The sequence below is a fragment of the Ptiloglossa arizonensis genome, chromosome 10 (genome assembly GCF_051014685.1).
Source record: "Ptiloglossa arizonensis isolate GNS036 chromosome 10, iyPtiAriz1_principal, whole genome shotgun sequence".
NCBI lineage: Eukaryota > Metazoa > Arthropoda > Insecta > Hymenoptera > Colletidae > Ptiloglossa > Ptiloglossa arizonensis.
This window is the reverse complement of record NC_135057.1, coordinates 15356597-15380107: the sequence shown is the minus strand read 5'-3', so window position 1 is coordinate 15380107 and position 23511 is coordinate 15356597. Positions and strand designations below refer to the sequence as shown.

The following is a 23511-nucleotide window of genomic DNA, read 5'->3' as shown; positions in this document are numbered from 1 at the left end:
GGAGACGTAGCAGGATCGTTGAGAACCGATTTCTCCCGGAGACGTAGCAGGATCGTTGAGAACCGATCGTTCCCGGAGACTCGGGGAACGCGATCGTACGAAGAGCAAAGAGTCGTAAGAACGCACGCGATGCGATTACGTTCCGTGCGGCCGGGCCAGGGAATGCAGCCGGCATACTATGCACAGCGGTTGCACCTCGATTCGAGTGTGTGGCCCTGATTACGAACTTGGCGGCGCTAAGCTCGTCGTTGTCGTCGTTAGGGCGGCGTTGTATTAGATATGTTAATTCCCTCGTAGCGAATACGTTGGCGATAGCCGGGACGACGGTGGCTAGTAATTCCGCGGGTGACAGTGGGTTATTATTTCAGGTAACGTATCTGATCGAAATTCGCGGTAATGTTCGCTAACGAGGCCTGGAACTTTATCGTACGTAAATCGCGAGCATGTTTTATCTAGCGAAGTCGGCTGCCGGTCGATGCCGGTACAGTTTCTGCGGGAGAGATCTCGAGGGTGTTTCATTGCGCAGAGAATTTCTTTTACTCGTAAGTAGAGCTCAAAACTTGGATCGCTCGAGCGATACCGGGTATTGGGGGTATTGTTTAAAGCGACGGTTCTCAACCAGCGATACTCGAACCCTGGACGACACGCGTTGGCAGACCTCGTGCATTTTTAATCGAAAAAATAATTGCCCGCGTGGTTTCATCGACCGACGATCGTCGTGCTCGTCTTTCTTCATCTCTGTCGGTCTCTTCGAAGTTGGCTCTCGCATCTGCGCAAAGCCTCCGTTATACTTGCAAGGGATAAAACGAGTAACGGGGAAAATTAAAGTATTTTTATTTCGACGGGGGATGAGCGAACGCGACGATTGAAATCTCTGCTTTCTTTTCGTCGCAAAACGAACGATCGACTCCGTTTTAATGCACCGCGTAACGCGACGTTCTCAAACGACCGTTGCGAACGTCTCCTTGGAAGTAATTCGATAGACCTTCCGCAAAGTCAAGGACCGATAGCCGTGGTTGCGCGGTGCGCGGAAAAGAAGGTTGGGAAGAACCGCTGGCTCCAAGTTTCGACGTTATCTAACCCGCGACAGTATCGTTTGGGTAAAGGTTGAACACCGGTTTCGAAAAAGAATAGCTCGAGCCGAAACTTCCCTTCGAGAAGTGGATGTTCCGATCCCGGAGAAGCGCGTTTCTCTTCTGTTTCGCGATCGACGATCGGTCGCGTTCTCCAGCGATCACCCGTTGCGTACCGTCGAAATTCCAAGAGACGGGTTTGATTTATGGTGGCATCCAACGTCGTTGTTAAACGTCTTTACCGTACACGTAGCTACAGTGCGCGCGGATCGTCGCGCGAACGGAGGATTTCCAGCGCGAAGTAATCACGCACTAGCGAACAATAAAGAGTACGAGTGTAGGTTATCGCGTACGCGCGTACCCCGAACGAACACGGTTTATTTACGGTCCGGGTTCGAAGGAATAAAAAAGAGTCGAGACAACGCAGAGAAACAGTCCGAGTCGAGACGGAGATCCAAGAAGGGGAAAAAAGTTATACAAGATGTTGTCGGGGATAAAGGATCCGGTGGCGCGTTTGAATATCGTTCACGGGAGAGAACGATTTCCCAAAGATGTCGGACATTTCCTGAAACCATAATCCCGCACCCTTAAGAGCCTTTAGAAGGAACGATCCATTCCCGGCGATTCCCCAGCCTCTCGTGTTGTCACGGTGGTGCGTCGTACGGGGCCGAGCGGTGGAGCGGAGGGGACTGGAAGCTCGCACGTTGGCCGAGAAAAACCCGTACGCGGCGAGCGGACCAGCCGACGAGCGGACGAACGAGGATCGCGTTGATCACCCGGTATACGCGGATTCGTAGCGTAGAGTCGTAGAGTCGACTCTCCGATATCGAGCGGGAGGCCCCGGCGAGGGTTGCGCGTGCGCCCGCGTACACGTACACGCAACCCCGCGTCCAGGAAGCGTACACGTACGTTACTCTCGGGGCTTACACGTGCGCAGGCTCCCACCTCGACGACCTACCACCACCACCACCGTCTCGCGGACAGCTGGAACGGTATGGGGAGGAATTTCGTGCTGAACGAAGAGGAAAGTAGGGTGCAGACCGACGAGTAGGAGCGAAACGGGAGATATCGGAGGGTGGCTCCTCCGTCGACGCGAGGAGAAAGGGGTCAGGGTGGAAGAGAAAGGAACGACGAGCGGACAGTGCCGCGAAAAGAGACCGAGGGACCGAGACACCGAGAACCGAGTATAAACAGCGCGAGCGAGAAGGAAACGGGAGTCCCGAGTCGTCGGAGAGGGAAACGGGGAGGGTGGGTGTTGTCGAAGAAGAGGTATAAGCCGCGTCGGTGGAAAAGAGACGCGGACAGGGTGTGGAGCGTGTGTAGGGGTTCGCCGTGAGCGAGCGAGAGGGAACCAGCGATGCGATCCGTTCGCGAACCGTGCACGGTACGGAGGGGGAAGAAGAAAGACGACGACATAGCGAAAAACGGAGGACGGTGTACCGTTGAACGAAAGAGGGACGAGGAGGCGCGCGTGGAAGGTGTCGAGGTGGGGGAGGACGAGGAGGAATCCAATGTCGGGCGAACGAGATAGAAGAAGCATCGACGAGGGAACCGAAACGCGGGACGGGAGAGGGTTCGCGAGCCACCGACGAGAGGGAAACGGAGAACGCGAAAGAGGGGCAAACCGACGGCGAACCGGTGGCGAAGGGGGTGGAAAAGGGGTCCTCGGTGGTGGGAGATCGAGACACAGGGAGGGAGACGCGGCAAGGTGGTGGAAAAGGTAGGAAGGGAGGCGGAGGGAGGAACGGAACGGAACAGGGTTGTTCCAGTGTGCAGCGGGCGGGCATCGCGGCGGGGGCGCCGTTCTGCTGCTCCTGTATATCCATCCAGGGTTATATGCACCATCCACCGCATCCTAGCGACCACGACGGCGACGACGACGACGACGACGACGACAACGACGACGACGACGACGACGACGACGACGACGACGACGGCGACGACGGCGACGAAGACGACGACGACGGCGACGACGACGCCGCCGGGAAGCAGGAGAAGGAGGAGGACGGGGATATCCGGTGATATCGTTCGCCTCGAAGAGCGGATCGACGACTCTCTTCTTCGCGTTTACCATAGGATCCAACGTTAGTAATAGTAGTACCGTAGAGATCGTAGTACGCGCCACGAACGTTTTCTCGGTGGCGTTATCGTTCGAACGATACGAGTGACGTTGCTCTCCAGGGGGGAGGGGGAGGAACGTCTCGAATCCAAACGAAAGACAGGGAGAGAGACAGAGACGGAGAGAGAGAGAGAGAGGGAGGGCGGTTCGGTGAAGAAAGAAGAACGAAACGAACGCGACACAGAGGACAGAGACTGCGCGAGGATCACAGGGGAAGACATCGGCGCGGGCCGAAAGACCAGCCGGTAGACAACAAGAGGAAAACAAACGGACAGACTGGTCGCCGAACGCACCGGAGGGGTTTCGTCTACGGAGAAACAACGGGAGAGAGGAACAACCGAACAACCCAGAGAACGGAAAAACAGTGAAAGGTAGGTCCGCTCGTCGGAGGGAGCCATCGAAGCCGGAGGAGCATGCGAGAGCAGCTCCTCGGTGTTCCAACATGACCCAGCCTTAGTAGGGTACCTCTGCTGGCGTACACCCTCCGCGCCGCAACACGATACGACATGCAGAAGGAGGTGGTGGAGGAGGCGGAGGTGGTGGATGTGGTGGTGGAGGAAGAGGAGACGGCGACGGAGGCTAGAGAAGAAGAGAAGGAAACGATGACGACGACGGCGACGGTGACGACGGCGAGGACGACGGCGAGGGCGACGACGACCACGGTGGTCGGAGAAGACGAAAACGAGGTGACCAAGTGGGTGCTGGACGAAGAGGACGAAGAAGATATCGGAGAAGAAGATAAAGAAGAAGAAGAAAACGACGACGAAGAAGAAGAGGAAGAAGAGGGAGGAGGAGGTGGACGAAGGAGGACGGAGGAGATGGACGGAGTACTCGGTAACGACGGCGAACGTCCTCGAGGGTACGATACACCGGCGTCACCAGCGACGCTAATGATCACGAGAGACGGTGATCGGTTTCGATATTGGAGGAGGACGAGACGAGTGGCGGTCACCGCGGATACGGTCGGAGAACACGGTAACGACGACGAACGTCCTCGAGGGTACGATACACCGGCATCGGCATCACCGTCGACGATAATGATCTTGAGAGACGGGAATCGGGTTACGTACTGGAGGAGCAGGCGCCAAGTGGCGGTCAGGGTACGGATCGGTAGGGAACTCGGTAACGAGGAACGTCCTCGAGGGTACGATACACCATCACCGTCGACACCACCGAGGACGAGGATCGTGACGACCGGCGGCGAACGGGTCAGCTGCTCGAGCAGGAGGCGCCGATTGGTGGTCACGGCGTTCGCCTCGGCCCTACTGGCCCTAGCGATCGGTACCACGCCCTCCGCGGCACACAGACCAGCGCCGAACTATCCGATCATTCTGCAATCCAGCACGAGCACGACAGCTACGCCCTGGTCCGTTTACTCGGGGAACGGTACCGTCCTATCGAACGGCGCCAACAACAACAATGAATTCGATCCGGACGCGGAAGACGGTTACAACGCTTCCATTCATCATCACCATCACAAGAAGATCGGCGGCAACATGACCGAGGAGAAGGCCCCCCTGTTCCCCGAGGATCTGTTCACCGTCCACGAACGGCGTCGCGGTGCTGTGATACTTCACGTAATCGGTGTGGTGTACATGTTCGTCGCTCTGGCGATCGTCTGCGACGAGTTCTTCGTCCCGTCGTTGGACGTGATCATCGAGAAACTCGAGATCGCCGACGACGTCGCGGGTGCTACCTTCATGGCTGCCGGCGGTTCGGCCCCCGAACTGTTCACATCGATAATCGGCGTGTTCGTGTCGTTCGACGACGTAGGTATCGGCACCATCGTCGGTTCGGCCGTCTTCAATATCCTCTTCGTGATCGGCATGTGCGCAATATTCTCGCGTACGGTGCTCTCCCTCACATGGTGGCCCCTGTTCCGCGACTGCACGTTTTACAGCGCCAGTCTGATCACGTTGATCTACTTCTTCCGTGACAATTATATTCACTGGTACGAGGCGCTCGTGCTATTCGGATTCTATTTGGCGTACGTGAGCTTCATGAAGTGGAACCAACCGATGGAGAAATTCGCCAAGAGAGTGGTCTACAGGAACAAGGTGACCCGGGTGAGGTCCACCGATCAGCTGATGCCCTCGGTATGTACGGTACACACCGAACCACCAACGATTAATCCCACACAGTTCGACAACGCGTACGCGCCGCAACTAACGAAACCGATCCACTCGACCAGCCCCGTCAATCGATACACATTTTTACTATTACGCGCGCCAGATCGATCTCCACCGCACCGTATCTCACCTTTTACGGGCTCTTCGATCACCTCGGTTACCGATCGTTCCCTCCTTTTTTCGTTCACTCTCGTAAGGAGCGACATTTGCCCAACTCGCACGGCTACTCCGTTCTTTTCTATCGTGGACCAACGTTCGCTGCATTCGTTCTCTCTCTCTCACGTGAATCGAACGTGTCGCGACATTGGCCACGTTTTACCGATTATCGGGATTCCTCGTTCCGGACTTGCTTCGCCCGTTCTTTCGATTCGCTTTTAATCGAACGGTCGCGTCGATCTCCGAGAGAGAGAGAGAGATGGCTGATTATCCAACCGTGTACTTTACTCGATGGAACAGGATTTGCAAACGGGCCGTTTTCCTGCTTGGTTCCGTACATCGGGTTTATCGCTGTTCGATCGATCGTCCCCGCTGCTTCCGTGTTTTCGATCGAAAGGAACCCCGATGGCTTCGAGAATCCTATCTCTCTCTGGCGAGGGGAGTGGGCGAGACACTCGATTTTCGATCGACGAGTATCGTTTCTCCTCACCCGGTCCATCGTGTCTCGCCCAATCCTCGAACTCGTCGAGGAAGAACGCGCAAGCTCGATCTCGACGAACAAAATTCGTGCGAGAAATCGTTGCGCGCGTTAATTGGAACACTTATCGCGCGTGCATAGACAGTTCGGAATTGTACCGGAATTGTAGAAAAACCAGCGGAAACGACGTTCGTTTCGTTCCAGTTTCCGTTTTTTCTCGGCCCATGGGCGGAACGATTTAATCTCGCGGCGTACCGATACAGCTTCATCCAAAATACGCCCCACCAAAATGGTGGCAATTTTTTTCCCTCGCTAAATAAAAAGGACAAACAAACGCCCGGAGACACGGTGTGCACCATCGACTATAACGATAGTGCACGCTGCAATTTTTTTTTTACCAACGATTACCGAACACGTTGCGTACAAACGCCACGGTCTGTAGCGAGATCCATTAAATCGAATTTTAATCAAATCCTCGCGTTATTTCGGAATCAATTTTCTCGTACACGATGGTCCGTACGGAACCATTTTATTCTATATATATACTCTCTATATATATAAGAATATAGAAAAAAAACGAACGGAAAACGATTACCTTTGGAATTCTCTCGAATTTTGATTTTTCCCGTTTTCGAATTTCTTTTTCCCCCGTGTTCGGTCCAGCGTCGAAAATTACGGAAAATTTCTACCTACACCGAAACGAAAGGTGTCGCGTCGAAAAGTAACGCTCGAGAGTTTCGAACGGAATTTAGTTACATTCGTAACTGAACACGCGTGCTGTCGGTCAACGAATGTATAATACGACACGTTCGATCGAATCACGCGTTCGTTAAGAAATTTCTGAAAGCATTTATCGAGCCCGTGTCGCATTTAAAATTCGATTTCACCGTTTCGATTTCCTTTTTCGGCGAGGGTACCGATTGCATCGACATCGGCATCGACGTTTCTCGCAACCGAGACTCGCTCTTTATCGTTGTATAACCGTGCTGCGAGCAATCTGCCGTTATCTCTCGCTGCCCGTCGACGTTTCTCTCTATTTTCCGGGTCATCTTCCGCATCCATAGACAATCGGGTCGCGAAAAAGTGGCACGGCGTACGGTTCGCGTACGGTCAGATTAGCGCGGCTGTTCCAATTTTCGGCAACGAAGAAACGCGTTTCGGACCGACCTTTGCCGATCGGTCGTCCAAACAACCGGGAAATTCCAACGGGTATTTATCGTTAACGTTTCGCTATTCTTTCACCGAAACGAGACACCGGACGCTTTATCGTCGCCGATAAATACCAACTCGAGCACGATTCCTTCGGGGTGGATCGACGTCGTTCGAGAGAAAAAAGAAAAGAAAAAGAAAAAAAAAATTGAACGCTCACCTCCGCGAGATACACGACATCCCCCTTCGGAATGTCGTCCGCTCGAGATCGAATCGAGACAATCGGAGAGGAAATTCGGCAGCGAACCTCTTCTAGCAGCTATTGCATCGTTACATACTTTTTCCTTCGATTCTCGTGGAGATCGAAGTTCGTTCAAATTGACTGATCGCTCGGGGGATCCGGTGGGCCATTATTTTTCAATTTTCCTTACATTCTTTCCTCTCTCGCGATCGCTGCTACATACTTTTCAGTTAGGTTCCATTTATCTTTCCGTCGGATCATTGCCTTCTCGATCCCGAATGGTTCTCTCGCGTTCATATTTTATTTAAACGAGACGCTATTCCAAAGGGAAGTCCGCTCCACGGGGAAAACGCGACCGGATCGGCCGCGGTTCGCAACGCTCCGTTTTTCGATCGTTCGATTTCGGTTGGTTCGACAGGATCGATCGATTCGACCCAGGTCGTCGAGAGGTTTCCCCGATGGATCGAAATCTCCCGTCCTTGACGAGTGTGTAAGTTAATTGCACCGTGAAAGATTCGATTCGGTCGATTCGATTTATTCGGATTTACGTTCTATTGATCGAGTCGTAAATTTCGTCCGCAGCTCGCTCGACGATTGTTCATAATCGACGTTCAAGAGCCGCGATCGGTGTCGAATTATTTGCAAAGTTTCGAGAAAAAGCGCCGCGGTTGATAAAGAAGCCACGAGCTTTTCCGATCGCTTTATCGTATCGACGAACCCTTTGGTTTGTGAATCGTATTTTCGTGGATACGTGGGACGATTCCGGGAACATTTCCCGAATGTTTAATAAAAAATAAATGCGCAAAGTTGTGGATAGAAGCTCGATTAAAATTCGCTCAAACGGATCTCGGTATATACGACCGTGCAGGTATGCAACGCGCGTAACAATACTTCGGTACAATGCTCGATTTTTCGTTACTAAATTTTCTATAAAATCTTCGAAACTGTACACGCGATTCAGTTTCGCGTGAATGTCTTCGACTTACAAATTATTCACAATTAACGTCCACTGGACTCTGCAGAGTACGCGTATCAGCGCGATACAGTCGTTCGTAGATACGCGCGAACTCGAGACGTATCTCGTTCAGTGCGCTCGGTTATGCAACGTTAAAGGACGATCCTCAATTAGAGGATGCGACCGAGAATCGGCCGTAATCGATATTCCGGCGCTCGACGACGATGCTCGTTGTTATCGTTTCGTGCACGTTGAAACGCGGAAGGTGAGACAGACGCTCGCGCACGCTCGCTCGCTCGTTCGCTCGTTCGCTCGTTCGCTCGTTCGCTCGTAATGCAACGGCGTTGCATAATATTTTGCCGGGACGATTACGTTTTCGCGCTCGAGCAGCTGACTCCGGGTGAGAAATTTTTATTCGCGCGTCGAGAAGATGGATCGCGCCGCGGAGACCGTGTCGTAACGCTAATTGCGTTATCCAGATCGCGGCTGATAAACCAGCGAAGCGCACGATCGCGCTGTCGCGAAGACAAAGCGGTCGACTGTCGGCGTTCTCGTTATTTTTAAAAGCCGTCACGATTCTGAACGCGCTATCCGAGCATCTCGACGATTACCGCGGATAAATTGTCTCGTCTCCTCTTTGCTCGCGCCACCGTTTCGAATCGCGTCCGATTCGGTCCGCTAGCGCGTGTTCGCGATTTCGGCTCGAAAATCGACGCTTCTTCGCCAACAGTTTTCTCCACGGGATCGAACGATCGCTGGTAGTGGCTAGACAGCTTGTACGATAGACTTTAGAGCAACGTAGTACTTTTTTTTTTCGAAACGATATTCCGTTGCTGCTTTTTCGCATTCGGTAACGCAAGACGAGAGAATCTGCTTTTACGAAGCAAGAATTTCAAAGGTCGAGGAAATGGCTTCGATCGGAAATATTCAGTCTTTGGCACCGTCTGCGTTTTTATCCGGTCGGGATGTAGGTTCGATGTTTGGATAAATTTTAGGTCGATCGATCGCGCAACCGTCCGAGACGCGTTCGAAAGTTTGACGCACGGTATCGAGTGTATCGAAAGGTCGCGAGTCCCACGATTTTGTCAATTTTGCGAATTTCAACGCGACGATATACTCTCGTTCCGTGTTTTTTATTTCATCTCGTAACCCGAGCTCGATACATCGAAACAATGGAAACGCGGGCGTCGATCGGACGCAACGTCCGCGGCGTGAAATATAATTCTCTTATTGACACTGATTAGTGATCGCTGAAAACGGCCGCTCGGCACGCTAATGACTGCATAATTGTATACAGATAGAGTTCCCCTGATCGGAATTTAGCGCTCGCGCGCGGAGATATTCCGATTTAATTTCGTTACGAAACTGTGTCGCGTTTGCGCATCATTCGACGCTTTCGTTTTTTCGAAACCGTAGCAAAAGGAGGGAAACTCGCGAGACGAAAGCAACGCGGAAGCAGAGAATCGTCGTTGATAACTGTTACGATTTCACCCTCGACGTACAACGGTGTCCAAGACTGAAAAACGATACGCTATACTCGTACCTTCCGATAGCCAAGCGATTACCTCGAACGAAAGGTCATCGAAGGTCGTTGAAATACATAATAAAACGCTCTCGGTTACTGGACTACCCCGTATAAGACTGTTCCAAGTGCACGTGGTACCAACGGACTATTCCTCTCGAGGAAATAAATCGATTTTTCGAGACGACGCTATCGCTTGCGCCCTTATACTTTGCATACAAATCGGTGGCATTTTTCAAGCACACGCGACACACTTTTTTCAAACTTTCTCACGAATATCATTCCTGGCACGGGAATTCTTACCTCAAGAAGCGTGCGCTGTACTTTTCGTGGCAGTTTGCTTCTTCGAGTAGATAGTTTTGCATCGCTCGATACAAAAGTACCGCGAGCGTGCTTCCAGAATCATCTGCTTCGGCCACCGACCGGAAACCGTGTCGTTTTTCGGTGTTCACCGTGCATGGACGACGATCCGAGTTTGTAATTCGCGGTAGAATGTTCCCGTATCTCCGTGCTCGGCGCGAGGCAACGAAACGCGTCGCGCGAAATGTTTATTCAGGACCGAAAGCGAACGATACGACACGGTAACACATCGGGGACGGAACGAATGGTGGGGAATTCGTTCGGACAGTGTTCTCGTTGTCGCGTGTTTCTCTACAGGGAGCATTAAGGAAATTCCGTTCGATGCTTTCAGGCTGAAAATGAAACGCGCGAACGTTCACGCGCGATGGTAGAACGCGGCTCGAGGCTCGCGTCGGATGCAATCGAAAGATTAAAGGGTCCGCGTTAACGCGCGGGGTCACGAGCGGGTTGCTCGCGGACGAGTTTAAAATCCTCGTCGTCGGGAAGGATTTCCACGGGAGTAAACGCGAGGAGACGTCCAATAAGTCGGGAGGGAAAAGAAGTAAAAGAAACGGTGGTGCGAGGGGGCTAGGAGAAGACGAACGAGGAGAAGAAGAAGAAGAAGAAGAAAGCTTCCTTCGTTGAACGGTGGTCTCTCGGAACGCGCGCTCTCGCACACCGTCTCATCATCTTTTCCCTCTTTTCCATTTCCATCTTTTCCCTGTCGTCGTCGTCGTCTTCGTCTTCGTCGTCGTCGTCGCCGGTGGCGGTTCCGCCTCGTGAAATCTTCCTCTCCTCGGGGAAGCTACGGCATTGCAGTCTGCAGAGGCTCTCCACCCATCGTCGAATCGATTCGACAGAGGCCCTTCCGCGCTTAACCTCGCCGCGACGATATACTACAACCGTCGAGACGGGTCGAGCGATCGTCCGCTAAACCCTCTCGCTCTTCTTCGTTGCGTTACATAAAATGTTAACCGGTATCGGATCGGCTCGGTCCAGTCCGCTCGGCGCGGATCTCTCCCGACTAGCTACCGATTTCTATCTTTCCACGTGCACGCTGATAACGTAATCAACCGAGAGTCCGTTCTCGTCCAATCGTTACCTCGAAATCACGCGAACACGCGAACCGATCGCGACGCGAAATTCAGGCAGGATTTAAGGACACGGAACCGCTCCCGGTGCATACAAGGTTACGCGACTCGAAATCGTATTGTTGTAACACCGTTGGTCGTTGGTCGCGAATTCGAGCGAGCGAATCGTAGCTGCGCGAGCGCGGTTTAACGCGTTTAACGAACGTATCGATCGGTTGTACGCAGTCAGTCCTCTTCACGAACTTCAATCGCTCCGCGATAAAACGAGAAAAATTGCGCAACGGTACGCGAACCGATGCGGGAAGATTAAAGCGGGGGGAATAAAAAGGTCGGAAATTTTGAAACTCGAGCGTTCCGGATATTTTCTCCTTTTTGCTGAATTTTCTCTACCTTCGCTACGGGGGTTTTCTTTTTTTTTCCGTGTGCGTTTCTTTTAGTACGAACCACGCGAAAACGATCGTGTCCCCGCTCTCTTCGTTTCGAGATCGCTCCGAGTCGCGCGACGATTTCTATCGCGGACGATATCGTCTCGTTTCGAAGACGATCGCGAGGTTCGTCCGCACGAGGATTCCAACGATTCTCGGGTAGCGGAATATTTTCCGTTCGGGACGTCTGAACCGTCGCGAATCACGAAATCCGGGTAGGGAGGGGTTGCAGGGAAGGTGTCGTTGCATTTGGAACGCGTCGAATGATGAATTAGTTGCCGCGCGTCTCCTCGCTCGTAAATCATCGACGATTGCTGCGGTAAGCACCGGAGACACGTCCGTTTCGATCTGTCGCGCAAATCCGCGCGCGAACGTTTCGTCTCGAACGAGTGAAATTTCGGTGAGGATTCTGACACCACCGAGAGGGACGGAGGGTCTCCGGGATGTAGATCGCGGGCCAGAATTCCCGGTAGGAACCGGGTCAGGGAGATCCCGCGTCTCGAAATAAGAGCGTCGTTATTCTCGATTTTCGTCTTACATCGAGCCGTGGAATTCTCCTTGATCCCGTTTGCATCGCGAATCTCGCAGCCACGGTGTACACGGAAATGGAAAGACGCGCTCGCGTCGCGAGATGGCGCCGAGTTGATCGAACAATAGTCGCCCGGGTCGTCCGTAACAGTAGCAGGGATCCTTGGAAATGTAGCACGAATCGCGAGCACGAGGTGTCCACCGAAAGAACAATTCTTTCGTCGAACAATTTCCCGTGGAAATCGTCCCAATTGAGCTTCTCGCGAGGACTCTCGAAACGTTTCGTTTCACCCAAGACACCGAACTGCAACGGACAGGGTCGAGAAGAATCGTGACGCGAGATGCATTCGGGATCCCAAGTCTGTATCGAAACCTCCGCGAATGATCGAAAAATCGTGGAATCGTTCACTGGGTGAAATCGGCCGCGAAATCGATCCCATGCGCGTGGCTTTGACATTGCATTAGAGAGACTGTCGCGATTCGTTTCGTTTTTAAACGCACCGGTGTTTTTATCCGCTTCCCCGTCGGTTCTTGGAATCGAGTTGCCGCGAGATTGGGTAAATTTGAAAACTCCTCGCATTATGCATTCCGTCAAATTATTTCTGCAGTTGGAAAACTCGGTTCGGGGCGGGTGCGGGCGAGCGGGTGCGCCCGGACTCTTCTCCCATTTGTCAAGTTTTCTCGTTCCGTAGCGTTGCGCTTTTTACTTGTTTTAGTTGCGAGTCGCGCTCGAGAAAAACAAGGTTTCCGTTACCATCGATCGCCGGGACGAAACACCGGGAAGAACAACCGAAGGAGCGGTTCTCTTTTGAAAATTTCGAACGCGATGAATTTATCAAGCGTCGCGCGGATTCGACACCAGGGATAAGCGGCCTACCATTATTTTTCCATCCCCCTTGGTCCCGGACCGTGCGAGCCCAGCGGAAGTTTAATTTACCCTCCAATTAGGGACGCCCGTCGCTCGGATTTAAGCGTAACTTTTGATTAGAGTTCCTTCGCGAGCAATGCGGGTCGAGTTTATAGTCCGTTTCGTCAGGCGTACAATTAACCGTCGTAATTAGAAAAACATTTCTCGCGATTGTTCGTTACGGACGCGTCGAGAACCAACCGAGAACCGGGAAACGAAATCGTCGCGACGAAAAGCGCGCGCTAGCGCGTCGGACGAGTCGCCACTCGAACCGATCGTTCGAACCTGTGTTTCACGAACGAAATAATGATACAAGGATCGTTTCGATACTCGTGGCGCGAGTTTTCGAGTACGCGAACCGTACGTTCCCTCCTAACCGAGATTCTTTCCTCGCGGTATCGATTCCAGGTTGAAAATTCGACCTCGATGGCTGCCACGAGCAACCTCTCCTCCGTGGTTTATCCGCGAAACGTAAAAACGATGTATTCTTCCACCCCGTGACACAGGTTTCTTATATTTCAAGCAGGGTAAAAAGTTTCGATAACCGTCGATCGACCCAATCCCGAGCACTCGAGAACGCTCGAGATTCGCGACGATGGGAATGGAAATCGCGGCTCGCGAACGATCCTCGTGAATTAAATCGGACAATAATTCGCAGACGCGGTGTTCGGCCAGGGTCTTGTTCGATCGGTCGAGCAGAGTTATCGCGGTCGGGCGCAGAACTCGCGATTAGTTACATCGATTCTGGTAACGACGACGAGAATCCAGGTCAACTTTCAGGGTATTGGTCTTTGCCTGCCCGCGAGAACTCGATAAAAAGATCACGGCAATTAATATCCTTCAACGCGGTGCCTCGAGGTCCCTGCGAGCCGACTTCCGGTTAAACGCGCGATGCCCGAGCATTTTTCAAAGATCCACCATCCACGGTATCGTTCGCGACTTTTCACCGATCGAACAGTTATCAATCGCGTAACGTTCTTCCGAGTGTTTTCTCGCGTTTCGACGAATTTTTGGCACTTTAATTTAGAACTCGATAAATACCAGGTTGTTCGATAAGTTTCGTCGTGTCTTTCGTTGTAAAATCATACCACGACACTTTAACTTTGAACAACTGTAAATATTCGAACGAATCGATCAATCTACGCGAAACTTTACACGTGTTTGTGAAACGGTAGTGCCGTCCTTAGAAAAAATTAAACGACTGATAGCTCCGTTTCTTATCGAACGATCTACTAAAAATATAATACAAAGAGGACGAGATAAATAAATTCGCTCGAAGCGCGGTAAGTGCTCGGAAGTATTTACGTTACCGTTTTACAATTATTTCGCGGTTGAGCGATGACTAAAAATTGTTTTTCCGCGGTTAAATTTTCCACATTGTTCTCGCGGTTTCGTCGGGCGTTCGTCGTCTGGAGATTCGTCTTTAATGCTTTCGTCGTTCCTCGATATCCTCTCGTTGTCAATTACGATCCAACGCGAGCGATTTTATGCGAACGAGTGGCCCTGGTCTTCGTTTCGAAGAAGCAGCAGCGATACGAAGCGATTTCGAGCGCGTAACAAGTTTCCCCGATCCATCAGTATTACAGACATCAACGTGAAAAGTTTCGGGAAGTTCTCTTGGTTCGACTCGATCGCGTCTTGACCCACCGTTTTTCACGAATTACCTCTGGAAATTATTTCTTCGTATCAATATTCAAAACGAATAAATTTCAAGCCCGGTGCTGGATGTCTTCGCGAGAGAACAAATCCGTTGAAATTACCTCGGCCGCTCCTCGGCGCGGATTCCTTTTATTGGCTTCCCGTTCGGTTGCATTATTCAATAGAAGGTTAATAAAAAATGAAAATATTGTGCAACCGATGTATTCCGATATCGTGAATTATACAGCGAATACCGTGAACGGTCCGAAGAGCTCGGAAGACAACGAGAATAACTTCGCGAATAACTTCGTTCTTTTCCACGGAGATTGTTCGACTTTACCGATTCGTAGGGATACCGATCCCTTCGAAATGTAACTTAACGCCAATCCCGTTGTTTCGATCGGAGCAAATCGTTTGCAACCGCGGCGAAACTTTCGCAAAAAACGATGCCTCGCGTTCTCGCCGCGAGAATCGTTCAAAGCGGGAGCTATAGGTATCTCGGTCGGGGTTTCTCCGCGAGGAAACACGCAATTAAGGAATCCTCCGTTCTCGTTAAGGAGCGGAAGGGCCACGAAAACTTCCAGCGGCGAAACTTTGCTTAAAAGCGAAACCTTCGCGTCTCGAGTACGTTGGTGTAATCCGGTCGCCGTATCGTTTCGAATGTTTTATCGCGCTAGAGAGTGCACGATCAAATACGCGTACTCCTCGCGTTCCCCTTCGCGTTGATCCAATCGAACTTTTACCGAGTGTCGCTCATGGTTGTTCAACGTTGTTAGCGGTCCATTCGCCTTGGTTTCGATCGAAGAGAACTGTGTCTCGTTCTCGAAGAGCGAGTCGAAGATAGACGAAATACGAAGCTTATCCGAATAACAGTCGATCGAGTGTACGTCGAGAATTGTCCCCGTTTGCGAGTACACGGGATAACGCGAGTACAATGTTTGCTTTACGGTACACGACGCGGATAAATCTTGGTAGGAAAGGATCGCGGTGTTCGAAATCCCAGCGCGGGTGTAATTTCGAAACCGTAGGACCCCATGGGGGATAATTCACTCCCTGGATTTACTCTCGCTGCATGGAATCGGTAATCGATCCGCGTTTTTATATTCGTTTATCGCGCGCGTGGTGTCCAGTCTCGGAGAACACTTCTCGCGATCCGTGACGTTCGGTTCGCTCGATTTCGAATATTTGCCCGGCACGGTGAAGAAAGTTGGTTCTCGCGGTAACGGGACGACCGTCGAGCGTCGGGACGCTGTCCCAGCCGAGTTACCGATACATGGGAACGCGTAGTCTCGCGTTAGGAAAAGTTAAACGCGGCCGTGCGAGATCGGTCGCTCCAATCGACGCGTTCAAACACACCGGCGCGCAAACACCACGACTCGGTGAAAATCGCTCCGTCGGTTTGTTTTAATTACTCCAGACCTCGTACCTGTTCCCCGCGTCGCGTCCGGTTCGTCCATCGATCGAGACACCTCGAATACACCGCGACGCGATCCTAGTCCGGCCTCGTAACCGCTACGAAGCAAACGAAAACGCGCTCGTTGCCGCAAAGACACGACCAATCCTCTTCCCAGCTTTCCAGCAAGCTTTGCGAGATGTCGCGAACAAAACGAACCGAACTCGAACGCGTCGCGGCGTCGTGGTCGATCGAAGGTCGCAATTATTCGCACGATCGAAAACTTTCAAGGGCTCTCCGTTTCGTTAGATTTTCTTTTCTTTTTCTTTATCTTTCTTTGTTTCTTTGTTTCTTCTCGGTTTACACGGAACGAGCCGCGACCTTCGACCGCGAGCCGCCTCGCTTTCCGTTCGCTCCGCGATCTCGATGTGCACAATGTGTTGATCGATGTGAAACGCTTAACCGCGAGCACTGCATTTGTATACGTGTGAGTGTGCCGCCGCCGCCGCCGCCGCCACCGCCACCGCCGCCGCCTTAGCGAAATCACGAAAACCATCAACGATACAACTACTCGATTGTCGTTACTGTGATTTTGTAACTGGGTGTTTCTTGCTTGCAGCACCAGAGCGCCGCCCAGGCATTGGTGAGTCGCATGCCCCTATCTCTTTTTTCTTTCTTCCGCGTTCTGTGTATCGTTTCGCCAATCCGTGCACCGCTGGTTGCTAAACTTATGCCGCTCGAATATACCTCGGTCTACCGCCGAACGAAACTGGCCCGTTATCGCGACGCGTTCATCGCGCCATAGCTTTGGCAACCAAAAAAAAGATAAAAAAAAAAAAAAAGAAAAAAGAAATAAACACACGAACCGCGTGCATGCTTCTGTGTATCGTCACTTTGCCCGCGTCGTATGCCTTTGGTCGATGTATTACGATATATGTATTCCTCCGTAGCACGATCGGAGCGCGAAGTGTTCCGAAAAGTATCGATCTCTCGTCGTCGTCGATGAACGCGACTTTCGGAACGCATCGCGCGGTAGATAGTGTCCCAGACTTCCGTTTGTGAGCCCCGTCCTTCCGGAAGAGGGTTTCGGGCACGTTTCGTAAGCATTTCGGTCGCTCGGAGATCCAGAGGACACACCGACACCGGTGTCCGAGTCTGTCTCGCGGTGTAACGCGTTAAGCGCCACTGGCTCGCGGTGTCTCCTCTCGGGTCGACGAACGATCCATCGAATTGTTACTCGCGAGCTTGACTTTTACGTTCGCTTAACCCGATTCCATCGTTCGTTTCGTAACCGGAGCCCCCTTTCGTAGCGTTTGCCTCTTTTTCCTTCAGCGATACCTTTTCTTAGCTTTTACGAACTATTCATCGTAGTAGATCACTGTAACCTTTAATCGCTATTTCTTTACAGATGTTTCCTTCAATATTTTGGTGCACGTTGCAAATTCCGTGGCACAGGGTGCGGCAAAATTCGCGACGAAAACCTAGGGAATTATTTTCTCGGTACTGGACGAGTTTCTCTTCGAGAAAGCCTCGAGACGAAACTCGGCCAACGTGTCCGACCGATACACACTTTTCTACTTCGTTAGTGTTCGTCGACAACCCCTTTAAAAGTACCCGACAATGATCGTACAGGTTTCCCGACGATTGGTTTTCGTTACGACGAGATTTGCCGTATCCTCCGTATACTAAACGTTTCCTTTCAGATACGTACGTAAGAGAATCGAAGGCAAACATTCATTTCACGATTCCATGGCTTTCTCCCCGGAAAATATTTTCGCTCCTTCAGCGTTCTCGGCGGTCTTTCGATCTTCGCGAAGTTCCGCGTCCTCGTAATAGCCAGTGTTTTTCTCGTCTCGATTAATTTTCATTGCGTTTCGATTACGCGGTGTTTCGTTCGGAAGTTTTGGCTTTACGAGGACGCACGCGGAGAAATGCGAGGATAACTTCGCTCAGAATCGAATACAAGCAGAACGATCGCGCGAAGGGATTCAGTTTCGCGCGAGTTTGAAAAATCTTACCTCATCGAGCAACTTTGGTCGGATCGAGACGCGAGAACGATCGAATTTAAAGGGTGCGAGCGAAACGAGTGCAAGTCGAATCGTGGAAAGGTATAAATATTCAAGGGTACAAGACAGACCCTCCTTCCTCGGTCCTCGGCCCTCTCCCCTTGATTCTCAGCCGCGCCCTCATTGTCACGTTCGACTTTAGCCCGCTGCAGCTCTGATCTATCTCTCTCTCTCATCAAGCACCCTTCCGTTCAGGATGCACCGGTGCGGCCAAGTCGCTCCGCGCACGAGAAGTGGCAGCTGCGACAAAAAAGTATCGTTTATCCGCACCCTCAACCCCGTTTCCGCATAATAGATACGTAGACACGTACACACACGCAACATTCACTAGCTCCGTACGCTCACACTCGCACACGGACACGCGCGAAGAGCCAAAAAAAGAGAGAAAAAAAAAAAGAAGAAATGTACCGCGACCGGTTGGAAGTGCACGCGCGCGCATCTTCCGTTCGATAACACATCCATCGCGAGGCCCGGTAAGTACGAACGAATCGAAACCACTTTGGATCCGTATGTACAAAACACCATCGAGTGCCAACCGATCGAAGTGCTTCGTTCGTTCTTTCGTTTCGAACACCGTGGTAGCTCGATAGATCGTACACCGCGTGCATCGATTCGCGAAGCTACGACCGAAGAAAAAGTTTACGCGTTGTTAATTTACGCGATTCTTCGGTTCTCGAGGAATTACCCTCCGTTGGATCGTTCTTCGCGAATAGTGTTCAAGTAGAGTCCGAAACTCCGATCGTCGACCACCCCGAATCGATCGGTATCGATCTAGGTGCGGTGTATCCCGAGTGTTCCAACCCCTCGTGTCCGCAAATATCTTCTACCTTATAACTAAACCCGTGTGGCTCGATTATTGCGAAAATAACAACGAGAACAGGGTGGGCGAGCTACACGTATCGCCTTGTGTATTACGTGGCAGCGTTCGGTGCGAGCTAGGGAGCTGGAAAGATCAGATTCCGTGTTAAGGGGAATGTACATATAGCTGGGAGCTGGAAAGATAATTCTCCGGATAAGGGGAAACGTAGTGTCGTGTGTAAGGAATATGTGGACGGTGTCGAGTCATTTTTGCGTCCGTCTTAATCTACCGCAAACGTGAAGTGGTATAACACCCGTCTATGGCCAGACAAGTAATATAACCCCGTCCATGGTCGGACATGTAGCATAACCCCGTTCAAGATCAGACGAGTGGTATAACCCGTCCACGGCCGGACATGTAGCATAATCCCGTCCACGACCTGGCGAGTAGTATAGCTCTATGTTCAGACAACTAGTATAACCACGTCAGTGGTCAGACAAAGTAGTGTAAACTCCGCCTATGGTCAGACGAGTAGTGTGACCACTGTCTATGTTCGGACAAGTAGTGTGACTCCCGTATATGTTCAGACAAGTAGTGTGATCCCCGTCTATGTTCAGACAAGTAGTATGACCCCCTGTTTATGTTCAGACGAGTAGTATGACCCTCTGTCTATGTTCAGGCAAGTAGTACGACCCACTGTCGATGTTCAGGCAAGTAGTATGACCCCTGTATATGTTCAGACGAGTAGTAAGACCCCTGTCTATGTTCAGACGAGTAGTGTGACCCCCGTCTATGGTCAGACGAGCAGTCTGCGCTACTGCTACATAATGGCTCTAACATCGTTGAAAATCATCGCGCTTTAATGCTCTCACGCTCGTTTAAAAGGTAAATGACTGCACTATCCGTCAATCCGACCAATACTGTACTAACTCTTTTTGTAACGTACCGCGGGCTCCTCGAAGTCTGACCAAAAGGGCCGACTCGATACGGTCCGTAACCCCTTGGAAAGACCAACCGTTCGGTTTTTCGGCGTACAGAGTGTCGAGTAATTTTTGCACGGTCTTAATCCACTGCAGGCTTCGCGAAGTCTGACTCGATACGGTCCGTAACCCCTTGTAAAGACCAACCGTTCGTTTTCTCGGTGTATAGAGCGTCGAGTAATTTTTGCACGGTCTTAATCCACTGCAGGTACGAAGTCTGACTCGATACGGTTCGCGACTCCTCGCAGGACCCATCTTCCTTTATCCCAGCTATGCAAGGGAAGCTTTTAAATTACGCGCGACGGACAAGGAAGATTACTCGATCGAGAACGATGGATCTCGACGCGAGATCCACGATCGACGTACACCGTTAATCCCGTAACCGGTATCGGATTTAAACCGTCGTTCGGACATTAAATCTGGACATTAACCGTGACGTGATTCGTTTTGGTAACCGCAGCACCGTCAAGTCGTCGCATACCGCGATCGATGCAGGTCATCCGGCTCGCTACGAAGAAATTTACTCCCGTCAGACGGCGCGGAAAATTCAATCGCGCGGATAATCGAATATTCGGGTCGATGAATCGAGATATCTCGTCTGTGGTCGTTCGAATCGATTTTCTCCCGTTATCGATGCGCGTATCGTCGAACGTTTGTTTAAAAAATAAACAGGGACGAACGCGTCGCGATATTTTCCGGGACGCGTTCGTAAACTAGTTTCCAAAATAGTCCGCCAACTATCGAGAAAATAGAAAAAAAAAGAAAGAATTTTTCCGAAAAACTTTAATCGGATTTCGAGACGTCGAAACGCTCTCTTCCCGGAGAAAAATTGTTTTCCAAATAATACGTCTCGCGATTACATTCGCCGGTTATAGACCGAGGAGTAGAATGGTCCCGTTTCACCGAGCATCGCCGGGACTATTTTCCTCGATCTAATCGGTTCGAGCGGATGTATCGTCTCGATGGTGGAATCTTATCCGTAGAAAGGAGGGTCACGATAAGATTTGCCGGGAATTCGAGCGCGCGGTTCTCCTTTGTCGCGCGGTTCTATGCGAGTAAAGTTACGACGAATGATTTTCCAGAGACGGAGGAACTAGGTCGGCGGTAAAAGTTGCGCAATCGCGTCCCCATCGGGCCCGATAGCCGATTCGAAGCCGGGAAGACCTCGAAGACAGTTCGACGGAGAGTTTCGCGAGCCAAAGTAGCCATAGTTGGCGGAAACTTGCCGAGTGGGGACCTCGAGTGGTTCACCTCGTCTCCTCCCCCTTCGTGTCTAAATAATGCCGGCCGGCCGGCCGGTTGCTCGCGATAAGCTCTATTATCACGGCTCGGTGAGACGTCCCGTCGAGACGGAAATCGTAATCCTGGCCGACCCAAAAAGCATCGTTTCCTTTCGAAAGGTTTTCCAGGCTTTTTCACCGCTTCGCGGAACACAGGATCCGACGGAACCCCGCCGAGTCGAACCGTTTCTTTTCTTTCGCTCTTATTCCCCGAACCAGACACAAATCGTCGAGCGAAATTCACCGGGCACCGGAGTTCAATTCACCGGTCCAGTTTTCCGCGTTCCTTTTTCAATTCTCGTTGGCTCGTTCGATCGTTCGTTTCCACGGTCTGGCTCCGTTTTCGAGCCGAACTTTTCCATCGAGTCGTTCGAGTGGCACCGGTTGTTCGTTAACGGTCGGGAAGATCGTTGCTTCGCCTTCCTCGATCCTCGTAATATTTTTCCACTTTCGTTTCCTCCACGAACGCGGTGATAGATTTTCCGATACGTACGTAGAAGGATACCAGTCAACGATTCTCCATTCGAGACGCGAATTCGTAATCGTATCGAACTTAACGATTACGTTTCGGAAACGTTCACCCGTCGACCTCGCGGTATCGACGGAAGTTCGCCCGTCGTTAATTTTTCCATTCGCGAACATTTATAACGCGAACGAGACCCGAAGCCAAGGTCGAAACGTTTATCGTACACCGAACATAAGACGAGCAACTTTCTTTTTTTTACCCGTGGCTCGTTGAATAAAACGTGGCCTTTGAATCGCGGAGCGAAGTATTTCGCAACGAGCGAATTAAAGTTTCATCGTTCCGCGTTCGATCGAACGTTACACGATCGCTGTGGCTCGATTTCGGACGTTGTCTTCGATACGCGCGAAACGTAACCGTACACCGATACGTGCTATTATTTTCGTATTTAATTTTTGGAAAATCTACGAACTCGAACTTGAAATTCTTCTCCCGATGTCACGCTGGAAAATCCTAGGTGGTTTCGCGGTCGGTCGGTAACGGATCGAGCGGGTCGAAAGCTTTGTAAAAAAAGAGAAAAAATCGAGGTTCGCAACGAACGTCGGGCATTCGGAGCCGCGAATTACGCAAACGGTGTACGGATCGGTCGATCCGCGTCAGCGAAACGCACTCGAGCCGACAACAAAGCGGCGACAATGACACGGTGGCGACACTTTGTCCGTCGAATCGGACGCGCGTTGGCCATTTAATTAGACGGGCTCCAGTATCGCGGTCGCGTCGGCTACGGTGTCATCGATACGGTCGCGTTCGGTTCGTACGGAAGAAGTCGAGTCGCGGCTCGGTGTTCCCCATAAATGTCCGCGGAACGCGTTCAAGAGCTGACAGTTAATAGTTTGTACCGTACCGGTTAACGTTCCGTTATTCGTCGAGCGTGGAGAAACGTTCGCGACGTCCAAGCACGGGAATAAAAGTTCGAATCGTCGTCCAGCGTGTCCGCTTTTGTCCGTTCTCGTCGTTCGGCTCGACGGAAACCGTATCGGGCGCTCGACTTTTTTCTTTCCGTTTTTCTTGTTTTGTTTTTTTTTTTTTTTTTCGTCTATCGTTCGATCGACTCGAGTGACGCGCGAGTCAGTTCTCGTTCGCGTGAAACACCCGAGCGACCGTGTTTCAGTCGGCGCGACAAAAGGGAAACGAACCGTCGGACGCCTACGAGGGATAAATTATGAATTGACATATTGTGGCGCGGTTGCTCGATACGGTGTCTGTTGCACGACGACGTGGAAACAATCGACGTTGTATCTCCGAGTGGAACTCGAAGGAGAGCTTAGAGACGACGCGCGCGAACGTGTCCTGCGCGCGTCACCGGTCAAACAGGGCCGCGAGGACGGTGAATCGAACTCGGTGGTAAGCCTATCGTTTATTTACGAATATATTCCGGCAGAGTGGCCGGTCTGACCGCGTGCCAGCCACGCTGACGTTCGCCCCTCGTCTGTGTGTTCGGTGCTTTAACATCGCTCGGTGGTTCCATTCACATCGGGAAGAGACTATCTCGATTCGTTGGCATCCACCGGACCCCACACGGGAACGATTATCTTCGCGAGAGGGGGCAAGAAAAATATCCGGGCTAATCTTTCTCGAAAGAACGCTTCGAGCCCTCGAATGCGATACGGAACGAGGAGAACGCTCGAAACGAGAAGATTCGTCCACGGTTCGTCGAAGATTTGCATTTCGTTCGGTCAACTCTCTATCCATCGGTTATTCTCCGCTTTTTAAACGACGA

General features: G+C 51.5%; 2 protein-coding genes across 7 annotated transcripts in view; both read left to right on the top strand.

The window, feature by feature from the left end:
* The first annotated feature begins 2430 nt into the window (after positions 1 to 2430).
* LOC143151823 (uncharacterized) lies at positions 2431 to 3376 on the top strand. The gene is made up of 3 exons (XM_076321265.1): positions 2431 to 2586; positions 2646 to 3157; positions 3255 to 3376. The coding sequence occupies exons 1-2, from the start codon at positions 2431 to 2433 to the stop codon at positions 3093 to 3095; spliced, it is 606 nt and encodes a 201-aa protein (XP_076177380.1). The 3' UTR covers positions 3096 to 3157; positions 3255 to 3376.
* Nckx30c (solute carrier family 24 member Nckx30C) overlaps positions 3095 to 23511 on the top strand; it is a 79307-nt gene continuing 58890 nt past the window's right edge. For 3 of the 6 annotated variants that reach the window (XM_076321691.1, XM_076321692.1, XM_076321690.1), the window contains exons 1-2: positions 3095 to 5288; positions 16763 to 16786. In XM_076321691.1, coding sequence (XP_076177806.1) covers positions 3699 to 5288; positions 16763 to 16786 — 1614 coding nt within the window. In that variant the 5' untranslated portion in view covers positions 3095 to 3698. The remainder of the gene's footprint in view (positions 5289 to 16762; positions 16787 to 23511) is intronic. The other 3 variants (XM_076321696.1, XM_076321695.1, XM_076321693.1) reach the window with 1 other exon arrangement.